Genomic DNA, 18,631 nt, shown 5'->3' on the forward strand with positions numbered 1-18,631 from the left:
CAGAGTTATCAAATCTGAACGATCTTCTGTCAGTGTATCCCAGGATGAAAAGCAAACTAGAATTCTCTTCACTTTTAAAGTCTTGAAAATAGCTTGAGTGGGAGGTAGGGTATTTGCATATTCAATATTCAAAGCATAATGTATTTTACAATGGAAGTCAAAGGATCTTGTTGATTAATGAATCAATTCCACCACTGTTCTATTATTAGTTGATTAACTTAGGACTGTATAATACAAATTTCATCCCAAATGAACTACAAGTTGCTCACAGTGACAACTGAAATCTGTTCCTTTTAGGAGGTGGATGTCAGCACAACCTCTGGTTTTTTAAAGCAAACTTAATCTTTGACAGTTTTTATTGCAGCAAGCAAAGTAAAACAAAAAACAAAATATAAACAACAGTAAGAAAGTGATAATCTGTGTAGTAAAATCAATCAATAATTTGGCAGAATGTTCAAAAGATCTGATTTACTCCAAGGGCAGCACAGATTAGCCCCTCAAAATCTCACTGACTGAAGGCTCCTTTAGATCCAGGGCCAAGGTCTGAGCTGGAGCTCTTAGATTTGATCCTATTTATATCAGCAGCTCAAAGGGATCTTACAGCAAAATAAGGCTTCTTCAGCCTAAAAGTTGAGAGGCATTCCATAGCTTTCCAAAAATTAAAAGAAAATATAAAATAGCAATGTTTTCATCTGTGTGAGCATTGCTTCTGAGGCTTTATACACCTCATGTGTACATGAGAAATCAATGCCACAAAACACTGCATTTTACTGTGGTGAAAGGTCTTCCCAATAATTTGAATAGTTCACAGAGAAATAACATTGTTTGGCCACATCACTTTCAAGTGAAGTAACCAAAGGAATCCACTTCTGAGCAGCAGCATTTTCCCACAGACCAAGGCAGCTCCTCCCTGTGTCCAAACCCAGCAGGCTGATCCTGGGGAATTCCCATGGATCTGCCTGTGCAGGGATCTTCCAGTCAAGGCCATGTCCACCAGTAGCTTTTCTTTCTCAAGCAATTTAACACAAGCAGTTATTTCAGCTTCAAAGATTAAATGACTGGACAAGAACCAAGTGCTGGCACTAAGGGAGCAGGGGAAGCAAACCAGCCTGGAGCCTGTGTCAGAGCCCCTGGAGACACAAAAACCATCCAAGGGAAAGCAAGCAAAGATTCTGCCTTTTCATTTGGCTATTTTTATGGTGACTGTAACATAACAAGCAGATTATGGAACACAGTGAATGAAAACAGGACTTTGATTTCTCATGTAACACAGGTATGCACCATCTCTGGGCAGATTTCCTGGATTCTGCTCCATTTTTATTGGAAGAATCCAGCAATGCACTTACTTTATGCTTCTCCATTTATTAGAATCTGGAAGAGGTTGGTATCACCAGATTCAGTCCCTCCTGGTGAAGGAATTCCTATAACAGTTCTAAATAAAAATCCAGTTGTGAAATGGCTTCTGCAGGGGCACCCAGAGCCTGGCAGGTTCCCTCCAGGAAAGGACATCAGCCTGGTGACCCCGTGCCCTGTGTGGTCAGAACTGGGAGCAGAGCCCAGCTCCTCTGTGCAGCCCTGGCTTTTCACTACAAGCTTCTCACCTCATCTCCTTTAATCTCACATTTGCCCCAGGAGAAGTTTTCACAAGGTTCTTATTGCAAGATTATCATTAAAGGAGAAAATGGATAAAGCTTGTTTTCTCCAAAGAACAAGGCCCAGATAAATCGCTCACTTTGGAGTCAAATCTTTTTAAATAATAATTTCTGGATTAATGCAGCAATTTGATTATTGTAATCAAAATATTCTTCATATGAAAGTACCACAGAAAATAAAGTATTAATTGTGAAAAACCACATAACTAAACAAGATTCCAAATAAAAAAAATTAGTTAAGAAAATTATTTGCATAAGCAAAATAATTGCAGAACGTCTTAGCTGACTATAACTATTTTCATTAAGAACTAAGGAACAGATGTTTTAATTTCTAACTAGACTAATTAATGGCATACAGACTGTCCAAAGTATTAAAATTCAGTAAGGAAAAGTTCCTGAACATGACAGGTTTTCTGTATTTTTTTTTCTAAGAGGCTCTAAATTTAAGCTAGTACAGCCAGTGTTGGACAGAGTTAATAACTCAGACACAGAAGGATGAACCTCTAATAGATAATAAAATGAAAGTATCCTACTGTGCTCATGGCACAGCTCAGCCAGGAAAGCTCTTCCTGAGCATTTTCCAGGAGTGCTTGCTTCTGGTCAGGCAAGAAGTATTAAAGCAGCCATTACTAATACTTCAAATCAATCCAAATATTTATAAAGAAAATCCATTTTCCATGCCCAGGGAGGATGCACAGATCAATGAGATCCAGGATTTATCCATGGCAGAGTGAGCTGAGGGAGTGCTCAGCTCTGGGAGATGTCCCTGAGTCTCTGCATATGTTGGGTTCAGGTGACAGGGAACTTCCCACAGCAAATATCTGGCAGATTCAGGTGGATTAAAGTTTTTGAGGAACAGTGGGAAGATTTTTGATCTGAGGCTGCTTTCTCTGTTTGCAAATGGAAACATTTGTCCTTTTTCCCCAGGGGCAGGTAGGCATGGATGAGCATTTGTATGGAAAAAAGATGAAACTCCTTAAAGAAATGCCTGTGCAAACCTCACACACCTGTGAGCAAAACCAGAGACAAAACCTGGGAGGAATTCCCATGCCCTGTTCTCAAAACCAGACTAATTCCCACTCCTGCAGCTCAGCACAGCTCTGAGATGACTCCAAATCGTTGGGAAATTCAGGATTCTTGGGGCCCTGTGCTGAACTCTGGAAAGTACAATGGGCTGTGTAAAGGGCTAAAAATATCCCAGCTTTACCTAGGATCACTTGTAATTGAACCATCCAGCATTCCAAGTGTCAACATGTGATTCCCTAATTTTCAGGATCTGACAGCTGCAGTGAGGAGCTGCCAACTGTGCCCCCTGCTCACTGCACTTTGATTGAAGTGCTTAAAAAGACTTCATAATCCCTGAAGCAGACAATTTATTCCTGCTTTTTTTGTGTTTGATGTAAATGAATTGGTTATTCCCTGCTGTTTCTCCTGACTTCTATCCAGGTGTAGAACCTCTCAAACCCAGTTTTTCATGGCTATGGAAGAAAGCAAAACACCAGCACCTAAAAACCTAAACCAGGCCTGACCTTTTGGTGAATGAAGGGCTAAAACCACCTCAACTGGAGATCCAAATACTGGATCAGGAAGGTGCTGATTCTTCCATTGCCAAGTCTTGGGAGTGCCATGGGATGTGGTAGGACAGAGCAAAGTGAGACAAAGCAAAGATTAGAAATACTGGGTATAGGAGAAAAACTGTAGCACTTTGATAGGATTAAAAAATCCATTTAAATTTAAGACAGCAAAGCTATTTGTTGAAACTCCTTCTTTCTGCCTTCTTAAAAATGGAGGAACTAAATGTCAGTGGAAGAGGAAAGTGTAAGGAAGCTCTGCTGTCAGAGTGTCAAGTGAAGGGTGAATGGACAAACTCCTCTGTCCCATGAACTGCAGCACTGACTCACCAGCACATTAATCAACATTTCTTTTGCTATTGCTTTAAAGCTGGAGCAGCAGAGCACTGAACCAGAAAACACAAATCCTGAAGCAGAACACACCAGAAACAAAACCTGCAGCAGGAGGTTGGCTGGGAGTGAGGAACCCAGACTTTCAGTGGGGAGGGAAAACCTGCTCATGCCACTTTTGCTTCATCACCTCTTCCCAGACAGCCCTGTCCCATCTCAGCCCTGTCTATCTCAGCCCTGTCCCATCTCAGCCCTGTCCCATCTCAGCCCTGTCTATCTCAGCCCTGTCCCATCTCAGCCCTGTCTATCTCAGCCCTGTCCCATCTCAGCCCTGTCCCATCTCAGCCCTGTCCCATCTCAGCCCTGTCCCATCTCAGCCCTGGCTGTCACACCCCACTCTGAGGCAGGACTGGCTCTGTGCATTTGCCTTGGACTTGGAGGAGATGCAGAATCTCCACCACCAAGGCCCTGTGCAGCAATTTTGGCAGCAGATATTTAGATAGAATTAAATAGCACAGTCTCCACCTTCCAGATGAGGAAACCATGACCTTTGAAACAGAAGTGATCAAAAACCATCAAGAATTCAAATCCTTTCCTAGTCTTCAGGCACAGGAAACACCCTTTTTACTGCTGTGCACTGGTGCCTGTGAGTACCACTGCATTTCACCTAAGGAAGTAATAAACACAAACAGGACATGGATTTATAGATTGGCTTCCTTGCCAATACAGATTTCCTTGCTGAAAGTATTTTACAAACCAGGAAATGCTTCTTATGAAAAGACAAACATTTCTGATTTTAAGCCATTAGTTTTTTTTTCCAAATTGCTTGGCCATTTATCTTTCACTCTGGAAAATGAAGACTTGAAAATATTTTAAAAATCAAAAGCAGAACATATTTGAACAAAAGGAATGCAGCTCATGTCCAGAACAGATCTTGTCCTTTTTCTGTCTTGAGCAACTTCCTTGTGTCAGACAATTAACTTGACTTTTTCCTTACTAAGCCTTTCACAAGGTTATGAGGTTTCCTTCCTACCCAGTTCTCAAATTTCTATGGATCAGTTTCTTGTCTCCTGCAGAACAGGCACAATTATTTCTTACCTTACAGTGCCTGTGCAGATAATGTAAAACATATGCTGCTGTCTTGGTAATACATTCTTGTTGATTAATTAAACACTTCTTTCCATCACATGTCACAAAACACAAATTGTCAGCTTTCTGCTTTAATTTTTTGCTTAAAAACTTGTCAAAGTCTCCAGCAATGTGCCCACTGGAGCTGAAAACCTTGGAGTGGAGAGAAATCCAATGCAGTGGGTTCCTCATTATTGCTACCAAGGGAAAGGGTTCAGTGTGTGATGGGAGGAGAAACCAACATCTTCATTTTCCACATCTCTGTGCCATTGCTCCCACCTGAACTCTGCATCCACACTTTCAAACCCCTTTAAAAGTAACTGAATTTATGGAGCAGCCATGTCCTATGGGATTAGGAAGGGAGTTCCTTCTGAAAAGGGCGTTCCCTGTATTTAGTAGTAAGTGAAAAAAGCACAAAAACAAAGAACAAGCAAGCAAGGAGTGTGTGCCTCTGGCTGAATGATGGCAGTGCAAAGACAGTACATGAGAGAATGATATTTAAGTCAGAGAATGATGCAGATAAAATTCTCTTTAGTTTAGTGACTCTGCCTGTAAATTCCCTTAGCAGGATTCTTCCCATCTGGGAAAAATTACTGGCTGAAGAAAAGTCAATTTATTTTGCTGACAAACCAGTACCAAACTGCAGCTCCCTTATTCTTTGCAAACTTCTGAAGCAGAAAAAGCTGCTTTGAGAAGTACAGCTGAAATCCCAGGGTGCCTGGGCCACACTGTCTGTGCCAGTCAAAGTCACAGCTGAACTTCAGGAAGCTCTGAGAAATTTGGGTTTTAAGTAAAAACCTTTGTGGGGAATAAGCACCACAGGATTAATTGCATCTCTGATAATCACTGGTATTATGCTTTATAATCATACAGACTTTTTATATTATTCACCATCATCCTGACCTTTATGGTTAGTTATTCACCATCAAACCTCTGTGATGGCAGTGCCATTATTTTGGTTGGAATATTAATACAGCCCAACACAGTGTGAATAAAAGAAATTCCTAATTTGAAAATAGCTGCAAATCCCTACCTCATCCTCAGTGAGGACTTCAGAGCCTTCCAGCTCGTGGGCCTGACTGCTCTTCTGCTCCATCTGCCTCTCCAGGCTGGACATCTCTTCCTTGGCAGCCTGGAGCTCTTCTGCCTTGGCTTCTTTTTTCCGGGAAATTATAGAAGCCTGCAAGATCATTAACGCAAAAATTGCCTTGTTTAATCAGGAGAAAAATGATTTTTAGATCAAAAGTATCAATTATATACAGCAGGTTAAACCACAGTCTCACTGAAGTTGGCTGCAGCATCCTAACTTTCTCCAGTATGGATGAGGTTTCCAGCACAGCCTTTTTGCCCAGATTCAAGCTGATATATTTTACATTTTAGATTTACATTTCTTCACCTCATTTTTCATTTTCATTGAGGAATAAGGCAGGCATTTTAGCTGCTCCATTTCTTCTGCTTTAGTTCCTCTTGGTGCATATGTAAGATAGACCAACATGGCTTAACTGGAAAGTTATCCAAGATTTCACAAATGTCATAATACAGATTTTTATAACTCCAACCTACTCCAACCTACAGAAATATGTTACACTAAAGCAGAACCGAGCCACTAAATCTTGGCAAATAGCTAGAAGATGATGAATAAAGCAATAAAGCACAGAAATAGTGTAGATTACAGATTATTTTTCTTTTTTCTTAGTCTAGAAGATAAAGCACTTAAAAAATAATATTTTATGCAACACTGAATATTTAATAGTACCTGAGTTTTGACCAGAACAGATTTGGTAACATAAGTATACATTAGTTCAAGGATTTAAAAAAAAAAAGCATATTTCTCTTGCCAAAGTATCCTGTTGAAAAATACTCTAAAATAACACAACACATTCATTTAGATGCAGGTGCAGGAATTTGAGGCATGACTGCTTTCTTCAAGTGAAAGGGAAAACTTACAACAAAATGAAGCCAAAACACAGCAGCTTTCTCACTCTCAGCTGAGAGGACCAGCTTTCTCCCTAAATAAATCTCCAACAGAATTGTGCTGGGGTGGGAGCTCAGCTCTTTGCTGCACGAGGTGTCTGTGGTGACAAACCAGGGAACAACAGAGCTGATGATTTTGTGAAATAGAACCCAGGCCTGGCAGAAGAAAGCAAAGAGCTCCAAAGGCTCTGAGCTCCCAGCAGCAACCTCAGCTCTGCTTGACCAGGAGCTCCCTCCTTGCTCCCAGCACATTCCAGAGCAGCATTTTCTCTCAGGAAGAGCATCCCTTCCAAAATAAAATGGTGCTCCTGAACTGCAGTATGGATCTTATCCCCATTTTTTCCCTCCCACTGACAAATTTTACTTAAGCCTTTTTATTTTTCAAGCCATCACCATAAGCATCACGCTGAAGATCATCCATAAAATCAGCAGTGGTGCAGGTTGCCTGGAAAAGGAATCACTCAGGTTCCTGCCTAAGCTCTGAAAATCTCCCAAGTTCATAAATCCTTTTTAGAACTTGGGAATTTCCTAAGCTTGTTTCATACCAAGATTATTTTACAGCCTCAGGATGAGAAATCAAAATAATTCCTTCTTAAGAGATGCAAAGGAGAAGAATGGCATTTGGTGAGACACAAGGAAGGGACAGAGCTGCAGCAGGCAGCCCTCATGCTGCCTCCCTGAATCCATCCACAGCTGGGACTTCAGCAGAAGAGCTGCTGCAAAATGCCCCTTCCAGAACTGCTGTGAGACAAGGACAGCATCAGAACATTCACTGACATGTCTGACTCAGCCCTAAACCTACATATGTTCAACTCTTTATTTTCCTTCTGACCTCCATTATTATTATTATATATTTCTACTGATGATGACAGAAAACATCAGCAGGTAAATCAGTCAGTGACTGATTTTTTCCTCCTGCTTAAAACACATTTTGTTCCCTCTTACCTGCTGGCGATACATGGAGAATTTACTATCAGTTGGCTCATACTTGATCATCCTTTTCTCAATAAGCTGATTAATTTCTGCATTGACTTCATCTCTCTGCAAGACAGAGTGGAAAACTAAGGAAACAGAGCTTGGTGTCTTTGTCTTGTCCAAGAATTAAATGCTTTGCAACCCAGATTTACAATCCAGCCAGTTCCTTTTTTTAAAACAGAGAAACAGACCCAAAAAGCTCAGTGAGTCATTAAGTACTGGCCAGGAAAGGCTGGTTTTGCATTTCCAGTTCTGTGCCTTTATGATAAGGCACAACCATGACGTTGGCCCTGAAAATGAAGTAAACTGCTGCATGAGGAGAGAAAATGCAGAGAGTTGCTACAGAAAAAACAAATTGCCACATGCAGAGTGAAAAATGTAATTTTATTGACATGGACTAAAATTCCCTTTCATTCAACTATTTAATAGAAGTTCAAAGGGAAGCAAATAAAAATGAAGTGATAAAGATTTCATCAACACTTTGTAGAGTCACAGACTCTATATTCTACTCTGTATTCCAGGCCTGTGGTGCCTTCTCCTCCTGCCACAACCTGCACTTGGCTGTCCTTAGTCCCAAGCTGCTGAGCTTCATTCCAGATGAAGTTTCTGGAGCTCTCAGCCACACCAGAGTGCAGATTCCAGCTTTCCCATGCACTGGGACTCCCCCCAGCCATGGAAAACACAGCCACAGCAATGTTCCTTGAATCCTCTGCTGCTGCTAAGGGAGCAGTGCAAACGTGCTGCAATGCCAGGGAGTCAGACCAGAACACAGGGACAGTCCTGGGAGCAACATCCATGTGCTTGGAAAAATGAGAATCTTAAATAAATTACTCAATAGGACTGAAAATACTGCAGCACCTGGGGAAAACACCCAACTCTCCTGTGAATTCTATTCTATTAGTGGTAGATCAGGCTTGAATTTGAAAATGGCATAAGAATTCCCTTCTGTGAATAAATTCCTGGGTTTTATATTATAAAATGCATGGTGGAAACATTCTTGGTGCAGTTTAGCTCCTTTTTAAGGCACTGACATAATAAAAAGCTGACTTAAAAAAAAAAAAAAAAAAGCTGCCTAAGGCCATGCTGTGATAACAGCCAAGTGTATGACATGTTTTTATTATCTTTCAAGAAGAAGATACTTCCAAAATATAACAAATCAAAGGTTACATCATGGAGAAAGAGGGTAAAACTGAAAGCTTTTAAAAATACTGTGATAAACCCAACACTCTTGGAAAAGAAATGTGCAAAACAGGGATTCAAGCAAGTCTGAAAGACAACTGCAGCCACAAATATTGTTTTGATTAGAGGAACTAATCTAGGAAAGCAGAGGCTGAATCACAGAGCTGGTTTATTATTTCAGCCCTAATCTGCCATTTATTAATGCTGTCATCCCTTAAGATGGATTCTCTGTTTCCTCATTATCTTTTTTTCATGGCAAAGCCTGAGTTGGGATCCCAGGGGTGTTAACACAGCTGTAAGAGAAGACATTTAGGATGTAGGATCTCCTTTCCTCTATCATTGGTGCAAATCTCCGTCATTATCTAATAGAAATAATAATAATTAGCATTCTTCAAATTCTTCCAGGACATAATATTTCCTATTTAATCTGTTATTTAGGATTATGCAAACTTCATTCAGTTAATATATAAATGTACTTCTGTGGCAACAAATCTCTCTGCAGGTTCTGGATATATCTGACAAAAAAAGGTTTTTTTTAAGACCATTTGCTTTTAACTTATGAAAAAGCCTGGCAAGGTGAATCAAGTATTTCATGCCCAAATTTTCATTGGTCTTAAAAACTAAACCAAGCAATGCAGGGTTCTTCCAAACACTGAATTCTGAGCCATTGCACATGGATTAAGGCATCATCTTGTGAGGATAAATCCCTCAGAGAATGTTCCCTCCATAAGCTCTGGATGTGTCTGGATGGCAGGGAGAGTTTCAAACAGTGAAATCTGAAGAGAAGGAAAATCAGCCCTTAAGTGCTGAATTAACACAATTTCCTCAATAGCACCTAAGGATATGTTTGGGTTTGGGGTTTGGCTTGGAGTTGGTTTGTTTGTGTCTCTTTTGTGGGTAATTAAAAAAACCTTATCAGAGAGTTTGCACTTAGTGCTTGAGACAGCTTTGGTTTTACAAAGAAGGGATGTTGCTTTGGGAATGAAACATTTTCTCCAGGATATGAAGCAGGGATAAGAACATTGCAGAGTGCAGGAAGCTCAGACCATGCTGCAGAACACAAATGAAGGGTGACCTTGGTCCCTCACCTCACTTTCCAGGGCAGTGAGATCAGCTTGAGTCATGGCTGGCTCTGCAACCACCTTTTGTAAGAAATACACTGAAGTCTTTTTACTTTCCATCTCTCTGGGTGTTTTTTCAGTTAACAGGTAGGAATTGAAATTCATCTCCTCTTCTAGTTTCTTCATTAAACCTTAAAAACAAATTAAATCAGTGAGTGTCTATAAAAGCAATGTAGCAGATAATTAAGTTTGATTTCCCCAACACATTAAAGTATTTAGCAGCTGATTACAATAACAACAGCATAACATTTGAGTCTTCTTTTCAGTGCTCAGAGAAAGGGGAGTTACTTGATTTAAATTTTTAATCTGGATCTTAAACAATATAAGAGGATTTATTATGCACTTGTATCTCTAACATGTAACTATCAGCTCCTTGAGAGATTCTTCTCATTAATAACAAGTAAATCCCATCTCATGTGAAATTCCAGCTGAATCAGATACAGAATTCAACACACACCACTGATATAAACAGCCATTGAACCTTTATCTGTAGAAAAATCTTAATTTGGCCTAGCTTGGTGATAGATTTATTATATCCTTGGAGATTCATGCCTAAAATAAAACTTTTTTTTTCTGTCTGGCATTTAAAAAGGCCTTAAAATGGGCAAGGTTTCATGTGTGCCTCCTGTAAGGGTCCTTTGCATTGCTGGAACACAGACTGCCTCCCTTTAAAGATTTCTTGAAAGAACAAATATTTAATCTCAGGACAATTTATAGACTGAGAATGCAGAAAGTAACAATCCAATAGAAAAAAGCAATTTATAAACTTTGCTGGACACCAGCCTGATGCACCCACACCTTACCAGGCTTAGGAGGACTTGGCTCTTTCTAGGCAGAGTCATTCAGGTTCCTTAACAGATCATTTATAAATAAACCCAAGTAGGTGCAGATAAGAACAATTCACAGATAGAAAAATGCAACAGAATAAAAGGAAACATCAATTTAAATGACACTGCACAGTCTCCACTGACAACAGCAACTTCAGGGCAGTAATTCCTGACACAACTGTGCCAAGATTTGGAAGCTGCAGATGAGAGTGGCAATGGGTATTTCAGGGTATTTTTCATTATCTAGGTGATCCAGGGCTCTTTTTCATTTTTAAACAACTTGCTAGGGTTGGGATTTTGGTTTTCTCCATATTAGGGAGAAGATGGAATTGTGATGAAATGCCAAGGAAAACAAGAAGTTCACAATCTCCATCTCTTCCATTTACTGCACAAGCAGAGAGAAGTTGAGCAGAGATACAAAAGTGCAGCTGATGCTGCTGAAACAGAGATGGGAAAGGATGTAGATGAAAACAACTTTTGGTTCTCAGGCTAAGAAGCCTGAATGCCAAAGGGAAAGGTCAGAACAAAGTGAAAGAGCCCAGGAAAAGGGGGCCCCGTTTTTTCTGCTGCTATTTACCTCTAAATCAGTGTCCTGAGAGATCCCCCTGAGCCCTGCTCCCAGCCCACTCTGACAGGAAAGCTGCCAGAAGGGAAATAAGCCATCAGCTCTTGAGAAAACCTCAAGAACTGGGAGAAAAAACAGGCCCTGGGGAAAGCATCCCTGCCAACAAATCAACACAAACTAAAAATGAGTGGGAATTCCTCTTTCCCACTTTGCTGATTTCTGTGTTTGTGGACAGCAGCACTGCCACAGGCCCTTCTCCCCTTTGTGGAGGGGTCATTTATGAAAACAAGCAGCCCCCAGACAGTTTTGGAATGGGGGAGTGGAGTTACCCTGCCTGTGGAACAGCCACTGTACACTTGGCACTGCAGCTGCACCCTGGGAAACACACTGGGACTCACTGGGAGAGATTTCCCTCTTCTTTCCTCCACAAGAACTCAACTCCAATCTTCCTCAGCCCACAACAGAGCTGGGCAGCAGAGACCACATTTTAATGTCTCACTAGAAATCTCCCACCTCTGCAAATGCAGCAAAGCTGCTTCCCACGTAGCCTGTGAGCTGAATGATCACCTCAGAACTGACTGCAACAGCACTGCCAACCTGGTATTTATAACCAAGATCTTTGGTGTGAAAATCAATGTGATATCAATTACAGTATTCTGATATGAAATATTAATATTTTAATTAAATCAATTTCTTGAGGTTTTTAGCAACAAAGAAACCTGCATCTATAACCTATGCTTCATTTTTGTGCCACTCCAGTTTTCTGATAAAAAGGTACATGCTTAAATGATTTGTTGTTGATATGACAAGAAACTTAGCAAAGAACCACATGATGAGAACAGAGACCTTTTGACTTCATGGGATATAACCTTGATGACAATCTGATTTATTCTCAAATAACCTCAGAGCTGCTACCAAGTCCTGTCCCTCCCTGGTTCTGTGTTGTGCTGAGTCCTAATGGAGCAACAAAACGAGTTAAAACTTGATTTCTTGATGGGGAAAGACATGATGTCAACATCCCTCATGAGTAATATCATTTCTTTCCTGAATGCACTGGATATATTTTCCCTCCTATACAACTCAACACAAGGATAAGTAACTACCCAAGAGCTACTTTTGCTCCTTACCAGAACCTTAAAAACCAAAACACAGGACAGCTCCTGATTTGGGTTTTTTTTTATAAGTGAAAAACATTCTTTTGCAAATTCCCAGGCTAAAGAGGAAAAAAGGCCAGCATACTTCAGATCTTTCCATTACACATATAAATTCTGTTTTTAATGTTTCAACATTGACTTATGGTTACAAAATCTCCACACGTAAGCAGCACAGAAATCTGGCTCTGTGCCCTCAGGTTATTTTAGCAAGCTTCTGCCAACCACGTATTTACATGTGGAGAGCTATTCAGAGCAACTCCTCATGTTTTCCATTCACATTTTTTTTATTATTATTATAAAGAGAGAGATGGGAGAAAGAGTTTATTCGTGCTTGCTCAGTCATGTAGAAGAGAGGCAATTTTCTCTGTGTAATTCTGTTAATGGTGCTAAAACTTGATTAATCTTGTGCTCAGAATCCCACTGCTTTTCCCTCTGCAGGCTGCCAGCTGGGCATCCTGGACCACAACCATTTGCAACAGGAATTCAGTTTTTAAAAAAGGGGGAAAGAGAGGGACACTCATTTCATAGACTCTCTGACAACAATTTTTTAATATCACATGGGAAGGCCATGACCAAGTCTAGAACAAACTTCCAGCATCAAATCCTTCCCTTCTCTTTCTGCAGCCACAAAGACAGGGCTGAAATGATTTCCTCACAGTTTCCAAGAACATCACTTCCACTTTCCCTCTCTTAAACAGAGGCCTGGGACAGGCAAACATTGGCAGATCAATCATCCCTTCCACATATCCTTGAAAAACCAAAAAGCTTCCTGAATTTGTGATGCTGAGTTCTGCTTTCCATGTTTATCATTATTATTACAGTTCTTTGAAATCTCTCTGATCTTTCAGGGCTCTTCTTGAATGTTGAATTGGCCTGGAGGTGCAGGGCTGGAAGTGCCAGAGCCAAAACCAAAGGCAAAGAAACTCTGCTCTGGCATTTTCTCCCAGAAATAAAAGCAGGGAAGGCACCTCATCTATGGCACTGGGAGCTCCAGCTCTCCCCTTCCCACATCTGAGCCACAAATTCTTCTCAGGCACTTCTTAGGGAAAGCCCCACATGCCATAAATACATTGCACATACATTATTCCTGGAGGAATACCCTGGAATTTGGCTATGCCTTAAAATAAATACTGCTGGCACCAGCTTGGCTTCCCAAGTGGTTACGGTCACTTGGAATCATCAGTCTCCTCATTATTCAGCCATTTCCTTATTTTTATTTCATCAGTGAGAACTTGCTGTTTTCTTTCAGGAATCTGGTGTAAACAAAAACAAGCCAAACACCCCTTCCATTTCTCTAAACCTCCCACTAAACTCCTTTTAATCCTTTTAACAGAGACCACATTGAATTTTTGCTGCCTTGTTTGTTCAAAATGGGGTAGAAGAGTTAATGACCTTAAAAAAATCAACTACAACACCATCAATCTCACCAACCAGACTTGTATTTTCATCACAGATATCAAATTATCTTAAAAGTGCTTTATCACAACCTTGCATCGATTGACAGTGACTTTATAATAAATAAAATCATTTGAAGATGAAATAAAGTTCCACCTAAGCTAGTCTCCTTTACCAAATACTTCTATGACTTTAATTGTAATGTGGTCTGCAGTGTTGGATGAAATAATTTAAACTTGGAATTTTAGGTAAAGATTATTGTGTGGAAGAGAAAAATATTATTTTTTATACCAAATTGAATATTTAAGTAATAGGTTCCTAAATTTCTGTTTTTTATCAAGAATGAAATAAAACAGGCATCTGTACAAAGCACTGCTTCAATGACAAATGTCTTTGAAGTTCTCAGTGTTCTAAATCTATTTCTAATATTAACTTAATGAAGTTTATAAATTACACATTTTACTCTTCATCAACAAATCGTTTTAACACTTTTTTAAATCAATATTTTCAAGCTACTCATTCACTTCTTCATATTTCTGCCAATAAAGTAACCAGTAATTTCCTGTAAAATGGACAGAGACCAAGAACTCAGTGATTTGTTTTGTTTCTTCATCTTATCAATTTCTGTTCGTGCAGCAGAGACACTCAAAGTAAAATGATGTCAATTTTGCAGAGTAAGTGTGAGCTGGGTTGTGGTTATTTAGATCAGAGGCCACTGTTAATAAAAATACTGTTCATATTTAATACAACAAACACCACAAAACCCCTCCAGAATATGAAAATTCATGTTCCTCAGTGCTGGCAGCAGCAAATCCCTCTCTAGTTAAACAATATCCTGAGTAGAACTGGAGTTATTAAACAGGGAAAGATTGAAGCTGATAAACAGGGAAGGACTGAAGTCAATAAACAGGGAAGGAGAGTTCTGTGAACCAGCATCACTTCCAGCTGTTTTGTAGCAGCTCATAACAATTAATGATACAACACAAAATCTTCTAAATATGATGTCTGTAAGAGTTAAAATCCTACCAAGCCCAAGGCAGATTCTCCTGGCACAGCTCAAGCAGGCTGATGCTAATTGCATGCTAATGATACTCATGAATATGTGCTAGCTGCATTCCTTACAGAGTTCCTTTACATTTCTTTAAATATAAAATTAATTATAAAATGAAGTAATCAAATCCATAAGACAAACAACAAAGCTTCTGCTCATTAGCAACAACTCTGAACATTTTATCTTGTTTAGGAAGTAAAAACACCTGAAGTATTAAAAATGCAAGAAATTTCCTTTAAAGAGAAGGATCTGACTTGCAGTGAAAATCCAGCTGTTGCACTGTCAGCAGACAAGGCTGCAGTGATACCAGGAGGCAGCTGAGGCACCAAACTCAAGGTACCAGCCAAAGGGAACCTTCAGAATGAAATAAATTGTGCTACCTTGTAGACCAACAAAGCTTTTAAAATAAATGGAACCTACTCAGTGCACTGTGGTCACCTAATTTCAATTATTAAAAAAACCCACAGTTGGCATTCTGTAATTGCTGCTACAGGCAGTGCCTTTGTAACTGGGGAAAGCAATTACAAAGCTGAGTCCTGAGGTCTTTGTTTGGGCAACATTTCAACACAAGTTTTCTTAAGTAATGACTCCAAGCTTTGATTGGGAACATCTAAATACTTTTTGTTTTTCCCCCTGCAAGCAGGACTCGAGATAAGGAAATTAAATATGTTAACTTTATTTTCATTTCAATGATTAAATGACATATTTACTGGCATTTTATTATGTTACCTTTGCTTCTGTGAACTGAACCCATCGAGTTTCCATTGGCCTTAAAAAAACCCAGGAACTGAAATAGAATTGTTGACACAGCTTTGCTGTATAAACTCTCTGATAGCTACTGCAAAAAAGGAACAGTTATAAAATCCCTGTGAGATGGTTCAGATACTCCTTTAGTTCCACTTGTGGTTCAGAGGCAGATGAGAATCATTAAAAAATCCAAGTAAAATTATAAAGTAATAACAATGCCACAAGGTGGTGACTGAGAAAAGTCCTTTAACTCAGAAGAGCAGCCAAAGCAGTTGTGTGATGCAACTGAAATAGTGAATGTTCTGAAAGAGTAGGACAGTGACTTGTTTTACTAAATTTAAATTGAGAAATAGTCAGATTCCATCATTTTGGAAGTAATTTATGCACCATTCTATGGCATGTTTTGCACCACACTGACCTAGGATGCAGCAGGAAAAGCTCTACTCACTGTCTGGTTTGGAATCTGCCACCATCTGCCGCATCTCCTTCAGCTGCACCTGGGCTCTCTGCAGCTTCTGCTCTGCGTGGAACAACTTTGGAGAGACAATTGGACACACACAGGGTCATTCCTTGGAAATCCATGTGCAAACAACTAACCCAGCAGAGCCCAAAGAACCCAAACACAAAACATGGCAGCTCTAACGTCTGCTGGTTTTCTTTCACAAGGGAATCTGCCAGACCAAATTTTCAACACTTGGCCTGGGTTTACTTGATATTCCCTCCTGTTAATTGAGAAGGGTGTTCTTGTTCTCCCAAGTGATATTTTGTCTGATGGGAGAAATTCATCCAACAGTTTTCAACCAAAAATGCAAGTGGCTTGAGTATAACAACAACAGAAGGCAGCAGGAATCAGGATTGCAGACAACTCTCCTTATCCTGCAATGCAGCTGAGTTGTCACAGCAATCCAGTGTCCATCCCAAGAGCAGCCTGGAAAGCTTCCTGCCAAACAAGCCCAAGCTGATTTGCACTTCTGTGCTTTAGAGAGATGTGTAGTAAGAACTGGACATCACATTCATTTTAGTCATGATCTTACTCAGGCTCAAGCAAAGACCCAACAGCTTGAGAGGCACTGATTCCCACTGATCCAAATCCAGACAAAGGCTGCAGTATAAGAAATCTGAGGGCTTTTCCCATTTCAGTAGTGTTGAAATTCAGGCTACAGAATTTGGTGAGGCAGTGTAACAAAATGGCACTGGATTCTAGAACTATCTTGTTTTGGCACCCTTACACTTGTATGTCATCTGCTCCCACGGCTTCTAAGGACATCATTTTTCCCAAATTCAGGGGCCTAAATCCCTGAATACATATTGCCCCCACCCAGGAATAGGATGAGCTACTTGCTGTGTTGCTCAACCCCTGAAATCTTGGTGCAGATCACAGAGATAGAAATCAGACCAAGGAAACATTTGCTCACTACCATAAATATGAAGCATTCCCTTTAGGTGCTCCAGCAGTAAGTCATGGAACATTTCCTGGGAATGCTAAAGATGATGTCAGTGGGAGCTGAGGCAGCCAAGAACCTTCACTGTGGTGTTCAAAACTTGCAGGGTCAAGCCTCTTCCCTTAAAATGTACATAGATCTTTTAAATGGGATTTAATTTTCTGGGGCTGGGAGAAAACTCTCCCAGCTACTGTTGTTCCTGATGTATTTTTAAAATGCACAATTCCCAAACAAACAACAACAACTCTTTATTTTAACAGGTATGTTGTTATGCCAGTACCTGACTTTTTTGTTCTTGTTTCTGTTGAGCCAGAGATTCTTGTCTCTCTTTCTCTATGCGAAGCTGTCTTGCTATTTCAAGCATCCGTTGATGATTTTGTACTGTCTCCACCTACAGCAAGTGGATAAATAGTGCATGTTGCTGTCAGAGAGCTGAGAAATACATTCAAGAGATCATATGTCTCACAAGCCCACTTAGCACTTCCCTTCCATACACGTTACTACTCAGAAATGACAGCAAAGAACTGGACTCGAGATTCTTAAAAGCTCTGGATCAACGCCTGGGGAGATTCCCTGTAGGTCAATTAGTTACTTGATTCCTTCCTAGACATACAGTGTGTTTATCTTAATCCTTGTTTGCATTCCAAAATCAGAGTTGCAGGCCAAGGATTATGACACTGAAATGGAGGAGTGTTACTTCTCTTATTACCCTCTTCTTAAGACGCTCTACTCTTTTGGTCAGTTGACCTTTCTCCTCTTCCATGGCACCAATGTCCTAAAAAGCAGGAAAAACAGATAAAGAAATGTTAATTTCCCATGTATATTGGATTGGACTAAACTCTCTTCAAATTAATATGAAAATCAGAATTCTTCCCTGAATACATGGAGGCGGTTATAATTTTATTGATCTATGATCAAACATCCAGGATTCCAATCTCTCTCCTCTCCTACTTCCCCCACAGTTCCCACTCTCTTTATGCTAACATACTTCATCTGCATCCTTGAGTATTAATGTGAACATTTCAAATAAAAACAGGTGGATTTGTCTAAAATAAAAACAAACAAACAGAAACCAGCAAGGAAGGAATCAGCATGAATTCAACATCTGATGCAGTCTGACATATGTTCTTAATGTCACCAGCATTACCCACTTCCTGGCAGACCAATTTGCATGAAGCTGCTTATGAGCCATGTCTGCTGCCACTTTTTGTATTAAGACTGTCTTAAAAGAAAAATTTTCTAGTACTGAAAGATGTATCTGATTATTATTCTCCTTTAGTTCTACTTTACAACAGCAGGGTTCCACAGATTGATAGTTATGAGAGAAAGGAAAATGAATTCTCCAGATGTAGACCTTATCTCAACATTTGCTTGGCTTGTCTGTGTGTTCACTGGAAAGCTGTACACAAGCTGAATTATTTTGCTGAAACAGAGCAAATATCTCTGCTTAACACTTGAGCCACGTGGGTTCATCATTTCTGTTGACTTAAGCTCTTAATTCATTCAACACCCTCTGGAAT

General features: G+C 40.0%; 1 protein-coding gene across 1 annotated transcript in view; it reads right to left on the bottom strand.

Annotated features, from left to right (window-relative positions):
• IFT81 (intraflagellar transport 81) overlaps positions 1–18,631 on the bottom strand; it is a 37,140-nt gene that overhangs the window by 12,453 nt on the left and 6,056 nt on the right. The window contains exons 5-10 of the mRNA XM_033075946.2: positions 17,821–17,886; positions 17,392–17,502; positions 16,118–16,202; positions 9,898–10,061; positions 7,601–7,696; positions 5,715–5,861 (exon numbers count right to left, since the gene is read on the bottom strand). Of these exons, the coding sequence (XP_032931837.1) occupies positions 5,715–5,861; positions 7,601–7,696; positions 9,898–10,061; positions 16,118–16,202; positions 17,392–17,502; positions 17,821–17,886 (669 nt within the window). The remainder of the gene's footprint in view (positions 1–5,714; positions 5,862–7,600; positions 7,697–9,897; positions 10,062–16,117; positions 16,203–17,391; positions 17,503–17,820; positions 17,887–18,631) is intronic.

The sequence above is a fragment of the Catharus ustulatus genome, chromosome 18 (genome assembly GCF_009819885.2).
Source record: "Catharus ustulatus isolate bCatUst1 chromosome 18, bCatUst1.pri.v2, whole genome shotgun sequence".
Taxonomy (NCBI): domain Eukaryota; kingdom Metazoa; phylum Chordata; class Aves; order Passeriformes; family Turdidae; genus Catharus; species Catharus ustulatus.